The following is a 16,890-nucleotide window of genomic DNA, read 5'->3' as shown; positions in this document are numbered from 1 at the left end:
CAATATTGTGATATACTGCAATGCCATTAAGCTGTACATTTAAATTGTTAAAATGGTAAGTTTTATACTATGTATGTTTTACCACAATAAAAAATAAAATTTAAAAAGAAAGTATTCTTTCTTTTATGCCCCTTCCCCTCTTCTTCTCATACTTTTATTACCTCTTGAATAATGAGATCTGCTGAACTCTGCATTCTTCGGCGTTTCACTGGAGATTTTTGTTGTGAATCTACCATAGCCCGGTAGGTCATTGTTTGTAATTCATAGTCCTGCATAAAGGAGTCAATAAGATAAAAAAGGAATCAAAGCAAAGCACTAGAGTTTCATTCTATAATAATTTAACACAGATAATTAGAACCTAGATTCACTAAATTAAGTTTAAGTAAAGAAAATACAGTCATGTGTCACATGAGAACATTTCAATAAGGACAGACCGTATATATGATGGTAGTCCCATAAAATTATAATGGAGCTGAAAAATACCTATCGCCTAGTGATGTCATAGCATAATGCATCACTCAGGTGTTTGTGGTGATGCTGGTATAAAGAAACCTACTATGCTGCCAGTCATAAAAAACTATAGCACATATAATTATGTTCAGTACATGATACTTGATAATGATAATAAATGACTACATTACTGGTTTAATTATTTACCACACTATACTTTTCATTGTTATTCTAAAGAGTACTACTTATTTAAAAAAAAAAAAAAGGTAACTGTAAAACAGTTTCAGACCGGTCCTTCAGAAGTATTCCAGAAGAAGGCATTGTTATCACAGGAGATGACAGATCCATGCATGTGATTGCCCCTGAAGACCTTCCCATGGGATTTGGAGGTGTAAGACAGTGATATTGATGAGCCTGACTCTACACAGGCCCAAGCTAATGTGCATGTTTGTGTCTTAGCCTTTAACAAAGATGTTTAAAAAGTAAAAAAAAAAAAAAAAAAATTAAAAATAGAAAAAAGCTTACAGATTACAGATATAAAGAAAGAAAATACTTTGTTGTATGGCTGTACAATGTGTTTGTGTTTTAAGCTAAGTGCTATGGCAGGAGTCAAAAAGTTAAAAAAAATTTACAAGTTTATAATGTAAAAAAGTTACAGTAAGTTAATGTTAATTTATTATTGAAGAAATTTTTTTATGAATTAGTGTAGCCTAAGTGCACAGTGTTTATAAAGTCTACAGAGGTGTACAGTAATGTCCTAGGCCTTTCCCTTCACTCACAACTCACACACAACACCCAGAACAACTTCCAGTCCTGCAAGCTCCATTCATGGTAGGTGCTCTATACAGGTGCACCATTTTTTATGTTTTATTCCCTATTTTTATTGTACCTTTTCTATGTTTAGATACAAAAATAGATAGCATTATGTTACAGTTGCCTACACTATTCAGTACAGTAACATACTATAGAGGTTTACAGTCTAGGAGCAGAGGCTGTACCATATAGCCTAAGTGTGTAGAAAGCTGTAACATCTAAGTTTACGTAAGTACACTCTATGATGTTCGCACAACAAAAAAATCACCTAACAATACATTTCTCGGAACATATCCCCTTTGTTAAGCAACATATGACTGTATTGCAAAATTACATTTTTTAGGAGTCTATCCAATCCTGGAGGTGCTTCCAAGGTGGGGACAAAATCAGAAACATGTAGGGTGGTCAGGTAATTTCCCACGTCTGTTTGGAAGCTCATGAAAATATATGTAACATTAGTGTAGCCCTATGCAGCCCCTCTTTCCTCCACTAAGCAATGGAACTATGGATCTGGAAGGTTAAAACTGAGAAGTCATCAATGATAACTTGAAAAGCATGTAAAATGTCCCCTAAGTGAGAAAGTTGGACGTTCTCCCATGGAATGCCCTAACAATGTTAAAGAAAAAAGAATGTGAGAAAAGCAATAAGAAACCAACTACATGTATTCTGGTGGCTAAGGGGGTGGTATGAGGTGCATGTACATGTGAAGGTAAGATGTATGAATCGGGGGGCTGTCATGTGACTGATTTCACAAAGAATTATTAGATAAGTATCAAAAAAGTTCAAATGAAGATTCCTTTTACTTTTTAACACTGAGTGAAATAACTTGCATGGCTTTAAATGTACATTATAGAATCACACATCTGAATATTAAATTTTACTAAAGTTAATGAATCTTCCTACCTTCACTGTAGCCGAGTACTGTTCTGCATATTTTTGACACTCGTCCATTTTGCTCTGTTTCATTTCTATTTCAGACACCAGCATCTATAAATATAAACAGTTTAGAAGAAAAACGACAAGGAATTCAGCTATTCTACTACATAAGATGCTCAGGAACTAAGACATATCTACTACATCACTTCACAGTATAGCTCTTTAGCCCTTTGCACTTAATACACAAATTGTCTTATGGATAAATTACAAACTTTCAGATTAAGCCACAGAAGTGACCCACATGTGGCTTTTCAAAGCAGAAACTACTGAACTCCTGAGGAATTTAGTAGTTTCTAAATTCCCACCCCATGTAGCTTTCAAAGTAGAAAATACTGAACTCCTGAGGAATTATCCAAAAGCAGACTTGATGTCCTTGGCCACCACCTATTCCTAAAAACAAAGCTAGAAATGACTGGCTACTAAAGATAGAACAAAAATCTCAAAGCATTCAACTTTCTGTCAAACGTGGTATTTAATTTTCCATTGCTAACCATTTTTATTTATTTAGAAACCCAGAAAACTATTTCAGTCAGCAACGTATCAAAGAGATATCTATACTTATGATTAAATAAATTATCATTAAGAATTTGAAAACCACCCCAACGCTCCACTTTCTGATTACCCATGCTTTCAAAAATTACTTCCAAGAAATAAAAATAAGTCATGTACGTAGGTTTGTGTTGCATGATTTTAATATTTATGATATACTTCCTCTAAAGAGTTGGTGACTTTTTCATTCAACATAGAAAAGGAAGATGAGGAGCATGACTGACGAAATGCAGACACAACTTCAGTAGAGGGAATTATTTTTACATACCTTCTGTTGATTCAACTGTGTGGCCAGGGTTTTACTATTTTCAGGCTGATTTTCCTGAATCTTTCTCTGAGTAGTTTCAACCTGCTGGATCCAGTCATCTAAAGGGTGGTAAGTATCTCTGTAGTACTTCAGCGATTTGCCAATGCCCTCTAAGTCCCGTAACCTAAGAGAATAGTAACAGAATAGTCACAGTGTCCAACAATATCCATCAGGAGAGTGGAAGACGTAGACAACAGAGAGACAAAATAACTGGACGACAATGCACTAAGCACAAGAGGGGTATGTATACAGAACTCAAGGCTGCAGCACCCTGAGGCACACCTCCAAGGGCACTCCTTATTGGCTTTGGGTTGAACATAAATATTTTGCTCTTTGAGTTGTGCAATTAAGTGACAGTGATTACTCTAAAGACAAGCCCAAGAGGCTAAAGCTAAAAAGCAAGAAAAGTAGAAACTTAATCATAATTATTATCAATTACGGTGTCTTGAATAGCTAAGGCTTGCATCAAACGGCAGTTCAGTTTTCAAATGACAAGAAGGTAGTCCAATGAATGGTTCAACATGGTTTCAAACAGTATTTTCTAGGAGGTGTGATTACATACCTGTCTCTATGATTTCAAAAACCACCACATTAAACCTATGTATCATATTTGTTACAAAGGTAATACATATTTGAACATAACTTTACTTTTCAAGAATGGTACTGTATCAAAAAAAGCATTTGCATTAATATAAGCATGAAAATGAATGAGAAAGGACATGAATTCATTTATTTTAAGATGAACCCTAAAACCTTTTTAATTCAGTCACTGAGCAAATGATTTTGACATTCTTGTATCTTCAATTAAAATAAACATCAGGACATCTCCATTTATTTGCATTTGTTAGGTCCAGTACAGATGCTACACACAGACACATCACATGCATGTTTCATGCTCTAAGTCATGGTTATTTGAATATATAAGTTGGTAATAATTATAGAATTACATTGCTTTTTTGCCTTCAGAAAAGGCAAGCAGATTAACTATATAAATGCTAGAATACATGAATAGTAACAGAGTTGAAAAATGCTTATTTTTAAATTAAATGTCTTAATAAAGTCCTCCAAGTAAGAAAAAAATATAGCTAAGTAGAGGTATTGTAATTAACAAATTAACTGTGGAAGTAAAAAAATATAGCCTCATATATTTAGATTTTACTCATTTACCATACACAGGCATTAAATCTGTGCTCAAACTGGACAAAAAAGGATACTAACCTGTTGTCAATCTGCACATGAACATTTTGCCACCTTTCAACTAATTGATCTGCTTTTTCTTTGTGCCAGTCAAAATCAAGGTCCCGTTCTTTATATGTTTTAAACATTTCATCACTGATGGCTTTAGCTTTCTGCAACTCATCCTCTAATGCATGGAATACCTGTCTCTTTTCATCTACTTCAGATCTCCATTGCTAAAATACATTAATTGGTAAAAGTTATAAAAAAGTTAACCACTCAATGGGTAAATACATTATTTACCTAATTTCACAAATTATTTACAAACAACAGGTAGAAAATAAGATAAAGAATGTCCTTCATATACAAAATGTTATATTAGTTCAAACCTTAAGAAATTATCAATATTTGACTGTACTTTGATTTTTTAATGACAATTTTATAAAGTTTGGCCTAATACAATTTACACATCAACAAAATAAAATATATTCCATAAGCAAGTTTGCTATCTCTTTTTCATTGTTTATTTTTAAATGCCTACTAATCCTATTGTTAAAAAGGAATACATGCATTAAAAATCACTGAGATAACTTTTAATAACTGCTTTGCAATAGTTTTACCACTTGCTAAAGAAATATATAAATAGATGAGATGAACTACAAGTCTTTTTCCTTTCTTAATTTCTCTATTTACTTCCTTGGTATCTTAAAATAACTTCTTCTTCAGCAAGTGAATCTATTACTAATAATTTAATTTTTAGCTTTGACGCCTCTTGCTACCAACATGAAATGACTATCAAAAGCTACTGTCAAAATGGTTCAAACTTCAAATAAGAACTCTGCTCAAACTAAAATGATTGAACATACTTATTTAGAATAAGCTGTGAGATCATAGAGACACAAATGGAATAAATCCATTCAAAAACCCAAGATATTTAATGCTTGATGTTTGGAGATCTGAGCTAAGTGCTACATAAATATTTGTAGAATATGATCTTTAAAAATAGACAAAAGTGAGGCTCATACCTTTAAAGTACTTATTAGATTCTGAATATTATTCTTGTCAGCTATAACTGCTTCTTCTTCACACAGTTTAGTTTCATAGAGTTTTACAAGGGCTTCTGCAGCTTGAGTGTTTTTTAACACCAAGTTAACAGTTTTCAACCTTAAAAAGGAAATTAAACAATAGCCATCTATTGTTAAACGCTTATTTTTGTATAACGTAGCCCTGAAGCACCATTATGACAAATGACATAACATGTTCTTCACCTTGGAACACTGACACATTTACTATGAAATTAACATTTTTCTGGCTTTCTTCTTAATAGATAGCATTCCAGTCCATCCCCTGACCCACAAATGGTATTCAGCAAAAGACTGCAAGATAAGATGGTTTCTGTCTAACCTTGTTTAAGTATGAGATGAAAATCCATTGGCTACAACAGCTGAGCTACCCAAATTACATGCAAAATGTGAAAAGACCATGCATTACTCACTAATCTCTGAGGCACATCGACTATCAACATAGAGAAGTGTCATTAATCCATAAAAATAATGTATTTCTTAAGACAAAAAAATTCAATATTTACACTAATAAAAATGAAATTTTAAATTAATAGTACATAAAAGTAAGAGTTGTATGAACCAATTTATATATTGAGATAGCAGTTACATACTTATCTATGTAAGTGGAAGACATAGAATAGACTTGGTTCATGTTCTGAAGGACCACATTAAGCTCAGATCGTAGGGTGGGAACTGATGAAGAGGCTGCTGCTTGACTGAAAAACTCTTCACACTTATTTGTGATTGCTCCCAAATCATCTTTAAGTCGTTCCAGCTCTTTCTTTAGTTTCTATAAAACGGAGAACAAACAAAGGTATCAGGCCATCACCTGAGATGAGATGTTTTTCTTAAACCAGTTTAAAAACACACATTTCACATTATGACCAATGACTTAGAAATCTACATATTCTTTGCTTTTTATCAAAGAAATCTACATATTCCTTGCTTAAGCCATGGCATTCAAGTTTTACAATCAGTAAGTCCCTTACTGTCCATCTCCTTAGCCTCAACATCTAACTTAGTACTTTTGCACACAGCAGGTGTATAATGACTTTTGTTACAAGTCCTTATAACCTTCATCGCAAAGAAGGTGAGCATGCACATATTCTCATGTTTACCTGAGTGAGAGTATACATATTCCCATGTTTACATGAGTCAGAGGTAGACTGAATCCTAGTTTACAATCAGCAATAATTAAATAATCAGACCTCACAAAGTGACCAGCCTGCAAAACTAAACATGTAAGAAGCCACAAGAGTTGATACGTAAGGTCATTAAGAGAGTTAATTTTTTTTCCCAATATATTTAGAACTCTCACCTCCTGTTCTGTGATTCTGAATACACTTTCATGCAAATCATCTCTTTCCAGGGGAGTTCGAATCTGTCTAATCAGCCGATCTTCACAGTTCTCTAACCGAAGTCTGATGTTTCGAACTTCAGAGATGTAGAGGTTATAAACTGATTCCTCTTGCTCCTCTGTGAAAAAAAATATAATGTTCAGAAAATACCTGTTTTCTATCTTTTAGAAGCTCCTGTTCATGTTTTAATATAACAATTTTATTATTACTGGGACACAGCTAGTCAAGCAAATAGTTCCTGTCTTCAACACAAACCGATTCTAAGGATATAAATCTTAAAATTTAAAAAGAATTAATAAAAATTCCCAAATGCCATTTGAAGTACCAATTTCTGATTAAATGATGTCAAAAGTAATATAGTGCTATTTTACGTTCACAAAAATGTGAATTATATTAGCTACAAATTAATTACAAAAATCGAATAAAAATCCTTAAAAGTAAAAGTAGGTAAATAATATTTAATGTTTAAGATTTTCTTTTTTTTTTTTTTTTTTTTTTTGAGATGGAGTCTTGCGCTGTCACCAGGCTGGACTGCAGTGGCATCATCTCAGCTCACTGCAACCTCTGCTTCCTGAGTTCAAGTGATTCCCCTGCCTCAGCCTCCCGAGTACCTGGGACTACAGGCACGTGCCACCATGCCAGTTTTTTTGTATTTTAGTAGAGACAGGGATTCACCATGCTGGCCAGGATGGTCTTGATTTCCTGACCTCGTGATCCGCCCGCCTAGGCCTCCCAAACTGCTGGGATTATAGGCATGAGCCACTGCGCCTGGTCTTAATGTTTAAGATTTTTAAAAAATAGAATATTACTAATAAAATTGTCTCTAATTAAAATCAAAAAAGTTCAGAATAAATTCTATATTTAACAAAAGTTAACTAGGCAAAAACCTTTCGCTTTAACCCTTGTATAAAATCCAAGTTTGGTAAATGAGAAAATAATTTAATCTTTCCTGAAACTGAAGGACCATTATTCTGAACATTACATTGCAAAATACTGAAAATGTTGAAAAGTAAGAATTTGTTGTTTGTCATACTAGATAGATGGCTGGCACCTTTTATTAATTTGTCATTTGGAAACAAATGAATACCTTCTTGCATCTTCCTACCTCAAACATGCTTTTACTGTTCCAACAATTGTGTCTACATATTATAGGCTGAGTGACACATTATACCTAAGACTGAGATTCCCATTGAGAGCAAAAAACAGCCAGAACTAAACACCTATGGGGAAACAAATATAGGGATCCCCATGCTTTACCTCTTTCTGCAGATTTAAGAAGTTCTTGATAATACTGCTTACATACATTAACCTCCTTTTCCAGTTGTGTTATATCTGAGCCTGAAAAGATTTGGGATTCCTGGCTATCTTCCAGAAAATCTTCAAAACGAGACTGTAGATTACTCAGAACTTGCTGATGTTCACCAGGTAGCATTGTCTTTATCTAAAGAAGACCAAAGACCCATGTAATTAAGTGATTAATAGTTAGATTTGAATGGGATATATTTCAAATTGGTCGTATGGCATATGCCACTCTACAAAAATAATCATAAATAGAAACATTTGAAATTAACTGTCTTTTTCACTAACAATTTTAGGTTTTAGAGACAAACAAGTCTCCAAAACTCAATACATGAAATTAACTATACCCACAACAACTACATTCTGTCTCCCTATCTACCAGTAAACATTGAATGAAATCTATGATCTCCAGATTTCCTCAATTCTTAAAAAGTGCCTTATATACTGTGGGCATATAACAAATATCCATTGAATGAATGAATATTAGCATGGATTTGCTGGACTCCAACCTATTCTAAAGAAATACAAACTCCACCGCACATATAAAAAGGCATGCATATTTTTAGACAAACTGGGTTGACATATGGATTCATACTTACTGAAGCCACATTGCTAGCTCGAATTCTATCAATTTCATTGATGAGATAATGCCAGGATACTACACTCTTCATGTTTATGTGAGACTCATGCCAAAGAGTCAGGACATTCTGATACTGTTGCTCAATTCTGAAATACACGAAAGAGAACTCAGATTATCCTTTTTACTCTCTCTGAAAACACACTGCAATTTTTCTTTTTGTGTAAAATATCCCATGTTTAGTAGTTCTAGAGACTTCTGATCCTGTGGGGCCTTGAGAAAATACTGATTATTTCTTCAACCTTCAGAGAGCCCCCAAAACTAGCTCAATGTTTTTAGCTAAGAATATACGAACCTGTTGGCAAAGTCCACCGCTTCTTTGTTTGGTGGAGGAACAGTGAAGCACACAGATGGAACCATAGCCTCATTCCCAGTAGGACTAATGACCTTCCATTTAGCACGATGAGAGTTATTCGCCAAAACACATTCATCATCTTTGTAAATGGTTATCTGGTTTTAAATAAAGAGCAGAATAACTCAATGAGATCACTGTTAACTGTTTTCCACACTCAATCCTGGGATTTTTGTTTGTTTGTTTATGAGGGGGGAAATCTTGATCACTAGTTAGCAATATGATCTCATTTATAAAGTATATGAATAATGAGAGAAACTGGTCTGTTTCTAGGAGTTACAAGTACCTCAATTTGTCTGTAGTCACAGATAGCTTTGATCGGAATAGAAGTTTTGAGCGGACAGTCAGAATTCCTTGGCTTCAGTTGAATTACTGTTTTTGCTTTTCCCATCAGGCTTGCTACAGTGCTTTTGTACTGCAGAAGTTCTTCTTTCTCTTCCTAAGTAATAAATACAGTGAATTTTAAGACGTAAAAGACTTGTACTCTCCATGCCTTCAGCACTTTACACAAATGAAACTTCATCAGAAAAGTCTTCTCTGACTACCCAGTCTAAATTTTCAATCCTTCCCCTCTACCCCTCTTGTATCTCTCTTCCTTTCATTGGTTTGTTTGGTTTTCTTTTTCCTCTTTAGCATTTATGGTACCTAGCATACTATATAAATTTTACTTATTTATCCTGTTTATTGTCTAACTCCCTCACTAGCATGTAAGCACCACAAGGGTAGAGATTCTTGTCTGTTTTATTCACTGCTGTATCTCTAGAACCTAAAACAGTGCCCAAGATATATTAATAACTTAAAAAGTATTTGCGAAATGAATGACTAAACACACAGGCTCATGTGCGCGCACACACACACAGATACACTCACAAATACGACACTATAAAAGCATCTTAAAATACCAAATCTATCACATAAAAAACACTTTTGTTATATTTGATACCAAAGGAAAACTAATACTCAATGTGCAAATGTGGAATTTAATTAGTGGGAACTATCAAGAGTGGCAATAAAATACAAAGTTCTGCTCATATCAAACACTAATCTAATCCCTCATGCATCCTTATAAAATGCATAGGTTTTGTATTAGTACCATTGATTCCTGAACAAGGTCTTCCAGCTTGTGAATGCTGCTTGATCTATCACAGCTGTACTTCCGCTGAATGGCATCTTTTAGATTCCTTAAGTAATCAGTAGCTTCTTTGGCATCATTGAAAAACTAAGGAAAGATGAAACCTAGCAGTTAAAGTATGTTAAATACCAGTAAAGCAAACAGTTGTCATGCTCTGATACCAAGGTCCTAGGTATACCCCTCATAAGTGAGAACAGAATAAAAGCACAAGATAGCTTAATAGTCACATCCTTCCTTGGACCAAAGAATAATCCTTGAAGTTGGATGGTTATGAATGAATACTAAGTGTTTAAAGTTTAAGTGTATATGATGTTTTGGCTCTATATTATTTTGACTGAAGGTCTGTTTTAAATTAGGATTTAAACAGTATTTAAGTAGGAGTGAAATTCCAAGAATAGTTAAAAATTTCTATATTTTTAGAAGTTCAGTGATTATAGATGATTGATTCTCTATAAGAAACCAGTTCCATACCATTCAAAGTAAGATTTGGAAAAACTTTAAAAAAAAAAGAAAAAAAAAGTTCCTAAATAAGAGACACATTTGTAGAACAGAATAAAGATTTTATGGTATCTTAAAGATATTTTTAAAGGATTCCTGCATAACAGAATACTTCAATCTGTCTTACAAGACATAAAACTAACTCTTCCAGCCTACAAAGAAAACAACTCACATTATTTAATATATACATATAATTTTATATATATAAAATATTCTATATATTTTATATTATTTTATATATATATAATATATAAATAATAATGTGCATTTCATAATTTATTGTTAGGATAACAATATGCATCTATATATATACACACATATATGTGTGTGTACATATGTACATATGTAAGCACCACAAGAGTAGACATTCTTGTCTGCTTTATTCACTGCTGTATCTCTAGGACCTAAAACAGTGCCCAGGATATATTAATAACTTAAAACGTATTTGAGAAATGAATGACTAAACACACAGGCTAAGATAACAATATGCATCTATACAAATGTGTGTGTACCTATATATATAAATTATGTGTGTACATAATTTATTGTTAGGATAACAATATGCATCTATATATATATGTGTGTGTATACCCATAATTTATTGTTAGGATAACAATATGCATCTATATATATATGTGTGTGTACACCCACATATACAGATGCATATTGTTATCCTAACAATAAATTATGTACACACATATATATAGATGCATATTGTTATCCTAACAATAAATTATGAAAAAGATTGCTGCAAGTTAGCCAAAATCACAATACCATCTATGAACTTATGATTCTACTTACATACCTCGAAATATGCTGTGTTCTCCTTTATGTGCTGCTCCACACACTGGCAGAGCTGTAAGATCCAGCTCCACTGCGTCTGCATTGCTGCTCTGTAGGCCTTAAAGATAAAACCAAGCCATCACAACTGACTGGAGAGAAATAAGGCACACATAACTTTTGATATTGATCCTTCTAAACGCTGACTCCACTATCTAAATAGACGACCAATTGTTGTAGCAGATTAAGACTCAAAAATCAGGGCAGTGGCTTAGCATGGTGGCTCACGCCCATAGTCCCAGCATTTTGGGAGGCCAAGGTAGGCAGATCACCTGAACAACCTGGACAACATGGTGAAACCCTGTCTCTACTAAAAATATAAAAATTAGCCAGGCATGGTGGCACATGCCTGAAATTCCAGCTACTAAGGAGGCCAAGGCAGGAGAATCACTTGAATCCAGGAGGTGGAGGTTGCAGTGAGCCAAGATTGAGCCATTGTGCTCCAGCCTGGGCAAAAAGAGTGAAATTACATCTCAAAAAAACAAAAACAAAAACAAAAAGAGGAAATCAGGGCAGGGGCAGTAAAATTCTCCTCTTATCTAATACTTCTCACTTGTACAAAGTCAGTCTTAAAGTTTAAATATAAATTTTTAAATCACTCCAGTTGATTTCTTTTCAATTTTAAACTTCGTGAAATTTCTTCTTAAAATATAAGGAAAAAATTAACTCTGGCTATGGGAGAAAATATTTAACAATTAAAATAAACACAAGCTATCCCTCCTATATACAAAACTAACGCTTAACTCCTTTGCCACCAACTCATATCTGCTTTGTGGAATCCTCCAATATGGTTCCTTTCATGACACATTCATCTCTCCTTTCTCTGAATTTTTTTTTTTTTTTTTTTGAGACGGAGTTTCGCTCTTGTTACCCAGGCTGGAGTGCAATGGCGCGATCTCGGCTCACCGCAACCTCCGCCTCCTGAGTTCAGGCAATTCTCCTGCCTCAGCCTCCTGAGTAGCTGGGATTACAGGCATGCGCCACCATGCCCAGCTAATTTTTTGTATTTTTAGTAGAGACGGGGTTTCACCATGTTGACCAGGATGGTCTCGATCTCTTAACCTCATGATCCACCCGCCTCGGCCTCCCAAAGTGCTGGGATTACATCTCTGAATTTTTTATGGTGCTAGATCATAAAATATACTTTCTAACACAGAAATATATGGTTATGTAGTTTTCTCTCTCTCTCTTTTTTTTTTTTTTTTTTTTTTTTTTGCTGGGGAAAGGTTTGGGGAGAGTGGAAAAGGAAATGTGTATAACTCCCACCAAATGAGCATAATTCTGGAATTATAGTGATAATAACAGTAGCAATTTTTATTTTAAAAATGTGTTTCTTGAACTTTTAATTTAATACAGAGTGTATCTTTCATGAGGGTAAGCAATATTATAGAAAGGATACCTTCTTCCTTAAGGAAACATGAAATACTCTTTTCTATTTAAGCTGCAATTCACTGATTTCCAGGAGAGGGCACTCGAGATGCTTTTATGACTATTTTAAGTTAGTCTGTCATTTTTCCTCCTTTTGGAAAAGCTCATTCCTGCTGAGCTATGCTTAGGCAGGCTTTCCAAATGGAATGTATGATGTAGCACTGAAAATCTGGCAACATATCATGATCATATTCTACCTCAAGTTAAGTTACTTTCAGTAAACTGGCTATAAAAGATGAATCCTAGTACATCATTAGATTACTGCTTTCTTTTTTCATGTAAAATATGAAACAGTGTCGATAATCAACTAAGTATTATCCATGTACCCAAAAAAGACACTGGATAGGCCAATGGGACCACAAAGATGACTAAGGTTTCATTTTACTTCTTAAGAGATTTTTCATTAATTAAATTATAATTTCTACATAAAAGTGATCAGAGTGACATTCCCATTTTTCGTTCCCATCACAGTTCTTGGCTCATAATCATATTTCATCTCTCTAACCTAAGAAATACTCTATTTTTAGTTTATTAGTGTACAAAACCACATCCCAGGCCCTCCATTATTCTACTTTTCTTTCCCTAGAGGTCCCCTACTCTTCTACGTTTTTAACATTTATATGTAACATTTCATGTAGCTGCAAAACCATATTTTATATGAAAGATGATCATACATTAACATCCCCAAAACTTCCTGATGAGCCTAGAATCGTACTAATCTTTCACATTATTATGATTTCAGTGAATCTAACAGATTACTTTCCTCAATTGTGAGTCTGAAGCATGACAACTCTAAGGACAAGCATCATTTTTTTCCCCTCTGGCAAAATAATACAACTGATTGCCCATGTGTGATAATCTGTCCTTTCTTATATAACGCCCCCATCCTCAATTCAGAAAGTCACTAACTCTGTCTAGTATGTCATTAAAAACACTGTCCCAACTACACAGGGAACCTGATAAATCCCATCTCAGTTTTCCACTTCTGAATTTCAGATGTTCACTGCACATTATGAAGCCTTGTCAGGATGCTGCCCCAATATACTTCACAAAACCAGAGCTTAAATAAAATATTAAATTAAAGTATAACAGCCGGTACTTTTTTTTAGAATAAATAATGTACCAAAAATTATACTAAGTGGTAAGAGTAAATTATTTCCTTCTTATCATCATAACTCTATGGAGTAGAGGTAATTTCTTCCATTTTTGGTAGGAAAATGAGGCTTAGCAACACTATGGCACTTATGCAACATTACACAATCAAAAACAAGTAACATGGCAATGCTTGTACAGAGAAGGTCCTTTATATTTACAGCAATACATCTTCTCAGCCACAGAGGCTAACAAGGGTACTTTTATTCTAAGTGATGGGTGACATACTTAGAGCCAGAGAATGGAAGGCAATCAGTACAATTTGCCAGAAACATTATTTTTTGAGCCAGGTTTTAAATAAAAGTTTGATGGCTTGTAATTTTCAACTTCTCAGCAATTAAAGAATCTGAAGGGAAATAATCATATCAATATTTAACCAACACCATTACACCTTCTGGCTTACCTCAATAGTTAACCGGGCTGGATGATTTTCTAAAAGTAGCTGCTCTGCTATCTCCTGAACTGATTTAATATTTTCTTCCTTTTGATCAAGTTCTCTCATTAATTCCTTCAACAAAGAATTAAGAAGCATGTTAGAAAAATATATAACCCTAAAATGCAACCTTAGTATGCAAGTACAAAGGGTATCACACTTACAGCATGATAATCTTTTTTGCGAGCTATGTTGGTGTTTCTCTCACTCCAGTCATAAGCAACTTCCTCCTCTTCTTTTTCATTCAACCAAATAAGTTCATTAGTTGCACGACTTACAAAGTTATGGAGTGTATCAAGGTGCCGTTCTTGATTCCTGGATGTATTCTTTAGTAAGGAAAATCATCATAAGAATCATGTTTTTGCCAAATATAGATAAGGGAAACAGAAGATTTAAAAAACAAAACTTACCAAGAGTTTTGCATACTGACTCTCTAATCTGTGCAACTTTTCTGCATAAGTTAGTTTAAGAGGTGCTGTCATTTGAATCTATAACATGAGATTAAAAAGACACTCCAGTTAGGAATCTGAAGGAATTCTGACTCACACTTGATATATCTATTATTGATTTACAGGGTCTTAATGTAAGAAGCAAAACAAGAGTAAACCAAAACAAAATATATACAAATTTTAAATTCAAATACCTCACTGATTTTAGCTTCTTTGAGGCTAGATTCAAATTCTTCAATAGCTCTGTGAACATTTTTATGATTTTCTAAATGGCTTTCAACACTTGGCAAATCTGAGCCCCATTCAGTGCGGTCCAGTTGTACCTTCAAACAGTAAAATACTAAGTTTAAAAAAGAAATTGATAGCAATAAAGACTGAAAAACTCAGGTAAAGTAAACATTTTGTACCTGCATCTCATCAACCCAATTTAAAAGATCCTGAACAAATTTCATGTTGATTTCCTCTTCTGTTAAATTTTGATCCAGCAAAGAAGACTTTAGAAGGGGTTTTCGGATCTGCATCAACTTCAGAGTTTGCAATGAATTTGGCTCCACTCCTGAACTGAAATTTGGAACTAATCCTGATGGGAAACCAGGTGTATAAGCTGGAGTGACAGATGGAGTCAGACGGGAAGTCATCCCTGACGACAGGCCAGAAGTTATACTAGAAGAGGTTAAGGAAGGTGTTAAACTCTGGGTCAGCCCTGAGCTCAGACTAGGGTGTAAGGTCTGTGCAAATCCTGAGTTTAAACTTTGAGTGATTCCTGATATCATGAGCTTCGTCTGTTCTGTTGTCAGCATGCGTCCCTTGCTGTACACAGAAGAGCATTCGTTCCTTAGAGCCATAATTTCATCACGCAGTTTTGCAACCCTGAAAAGAAAATCCAAAGGGATAAGGTGCAATATAAAAGGCACCTGTCAAAAGGAGTGAACTCTAATGTAAATTATAGGCTTTAGTTAATAATGATGTATCAATATTGGCTTATCAGTTTTAGCAAATGTGCCACACTAATGCAAGATGTTAGTAATAGGGGAAGAGGGAGGTATAAGGGGGCATACGGGAACTCTATTTTTCACTGAGTTTTTCAGTACGCCTAAACTGCTCAAAAATATAAAGAAGAAAAACGAGGAGGTCATTATAATCACATGGGTAAAATTCTGCAACATGATTTTTTTTCAATGAGAATTGTACTATGAGGACTTTCAATCTCATTTGTCTTTATAACTACATTTATAATGAATACAACTACTATAGCATCATATGATCATTCTCCTGTTATTTGGCATTAGGATAGTTCTAAAATTTGGTTATTATAAAATACATATGAAATGAATGTAAAGGCTTTTTCTACATTTACGTATATATTTTTCATATTTAGAATTACTATAAATTCCTAAAAGTGCAATTACTGAGTCAAAAATTTAAAAAGTTTTGAATTTATATATTTATACAGAGATAGACAGAAAGAGAGAGAGAAACTATAGCCTGAAATATTCCATACCTACTCCCAAACACATACTTCACAGTGATAAAGGTTTTTATACACATAGTTTCTTTAAAGATTTTGTTATAAACATTTTCATAATAGGATAAACAGAAAAATAAAAAACTGAATTATAAATGACACTTTTTAGCTGGGTGTGGTGGCTCACGCCTATAACCCCAGCATTTTGGGAGGCTGAGGAAAGTGGATTACTTAAGGTCAGGAGTACAAGACCAGCCTGGCAAACACAGCAAAACCCCGTCTCCACTAAAAATACAAAAAATTAGCCAGACATGGTGGTGGGTACCTGTAATCCCAGCTACTAGGTTACTAGGGAAGCTGAGACATGAGAATCGTCTGAACCCAGGAAGTGGAGGTTGCAGTAAGCCGAGATCACGCCACTGCACTCCAGCCTGGGTGACAGAGCAAGACTCCATCTCAAAAAAAAAAAAGACACTTTTCTTACATTTTTTTATCTTTCAAACATCTCATGAATACTTTAAATATATGTAAATGATGTATGTAACACACATA

At 34.2% G+C, this 16,890-nt stretch overlaps 1 protein-coding gene across 24 annotated transcripts in view; it reads right to left on the bottom strand.

Moving 5' to 3' along the window:
* DST (dystonin) overlaps nt 1-16,890 on the bottom strand; it is a 497,116-nt gene that overhangs the window by 161,540 nt on the left and 318,686 nt on the right. For all 24 annotated transcript variants that reach the window (XM_064360963.1, XM_064360947.1, XM_064360946.1 and 21 more), the window contains 18 exons: nt 15,281-15,743; nt 15,068-15,196; nt 14,835-14,912; nt 14,589-14,750; nt 14,395-14,499; nt 11,377-11,472; nt 10,035-10,160; nt 9,228-9,380; nt 8,885-9,039; nt 8,552-8,678; nt 7,911-8,094; nt 6,614-6,771; nt 5,907-6,085; nt 5,257-5,395; nt 4,274-4,467; nt 3,017-3,179; nt 2,167-2,250; nt 162-269 (listed from right to left, as the gene is read on the bottom strand). In XM_064360963.1, the coding sequence (XP_064217033.1) occupies nt 162-269; nt 2,167-2,250; nt 3,017-3,179; nt 4,274-4,467; nt 5,257-5,395; nt 5,907-6,085; nt 6,614-6,771; nt 7,911-8,094; nt 8,552-8,678; nt 8,885-9,039; nt 9,228-9,380; nt 10,035-10,160; nt 11,377-11,472; nt 14,395-14,499; nt 14,589-14,750; nt 14,835-14,912; nt 15,068-15,196; nt 15,281-15,743 (2,803 nt within the window). The remainder of the gene's footprint in view (nt 1-161; nt 270-2,166; nt 2,251-3,016; nt 3,180-4,273; nt 4,468-5,256; nt 5,396-5,906; nt 6,086-6,613; nt 6,772-7,910; nt 8,095-8,551; nt 8,679-8,884; nt 9,040-9,227; nt 9,381-10,034; nt 10,161-11,376; nt 11,473-14,394; nt 14,500-14,588; nt 14,751-14,834; nt 14,913-15,067; nt 15,197-15,280; nt 15,744-16,890) is intronic.

Source organism: Aotus nancymaae, unplaced genomic scaffold (assembly GCF_030222135.1).
Source record: "Aotus nancymaae isolate 86718 unplaced genomic scaffold, 86718_ANA_hifiasm-v0.15.2.pri h1tg000040l, whole genome shotgun sequence".
Lineage (NCBI taxonomy): Eukaryota > Metazoa > Chordata > Mammalia > Primates > Aotidae > Aotus > Aotus nancymaae.
This window is presented reverse-complemented; position numbering and strand designations above follow the sequence as displayed.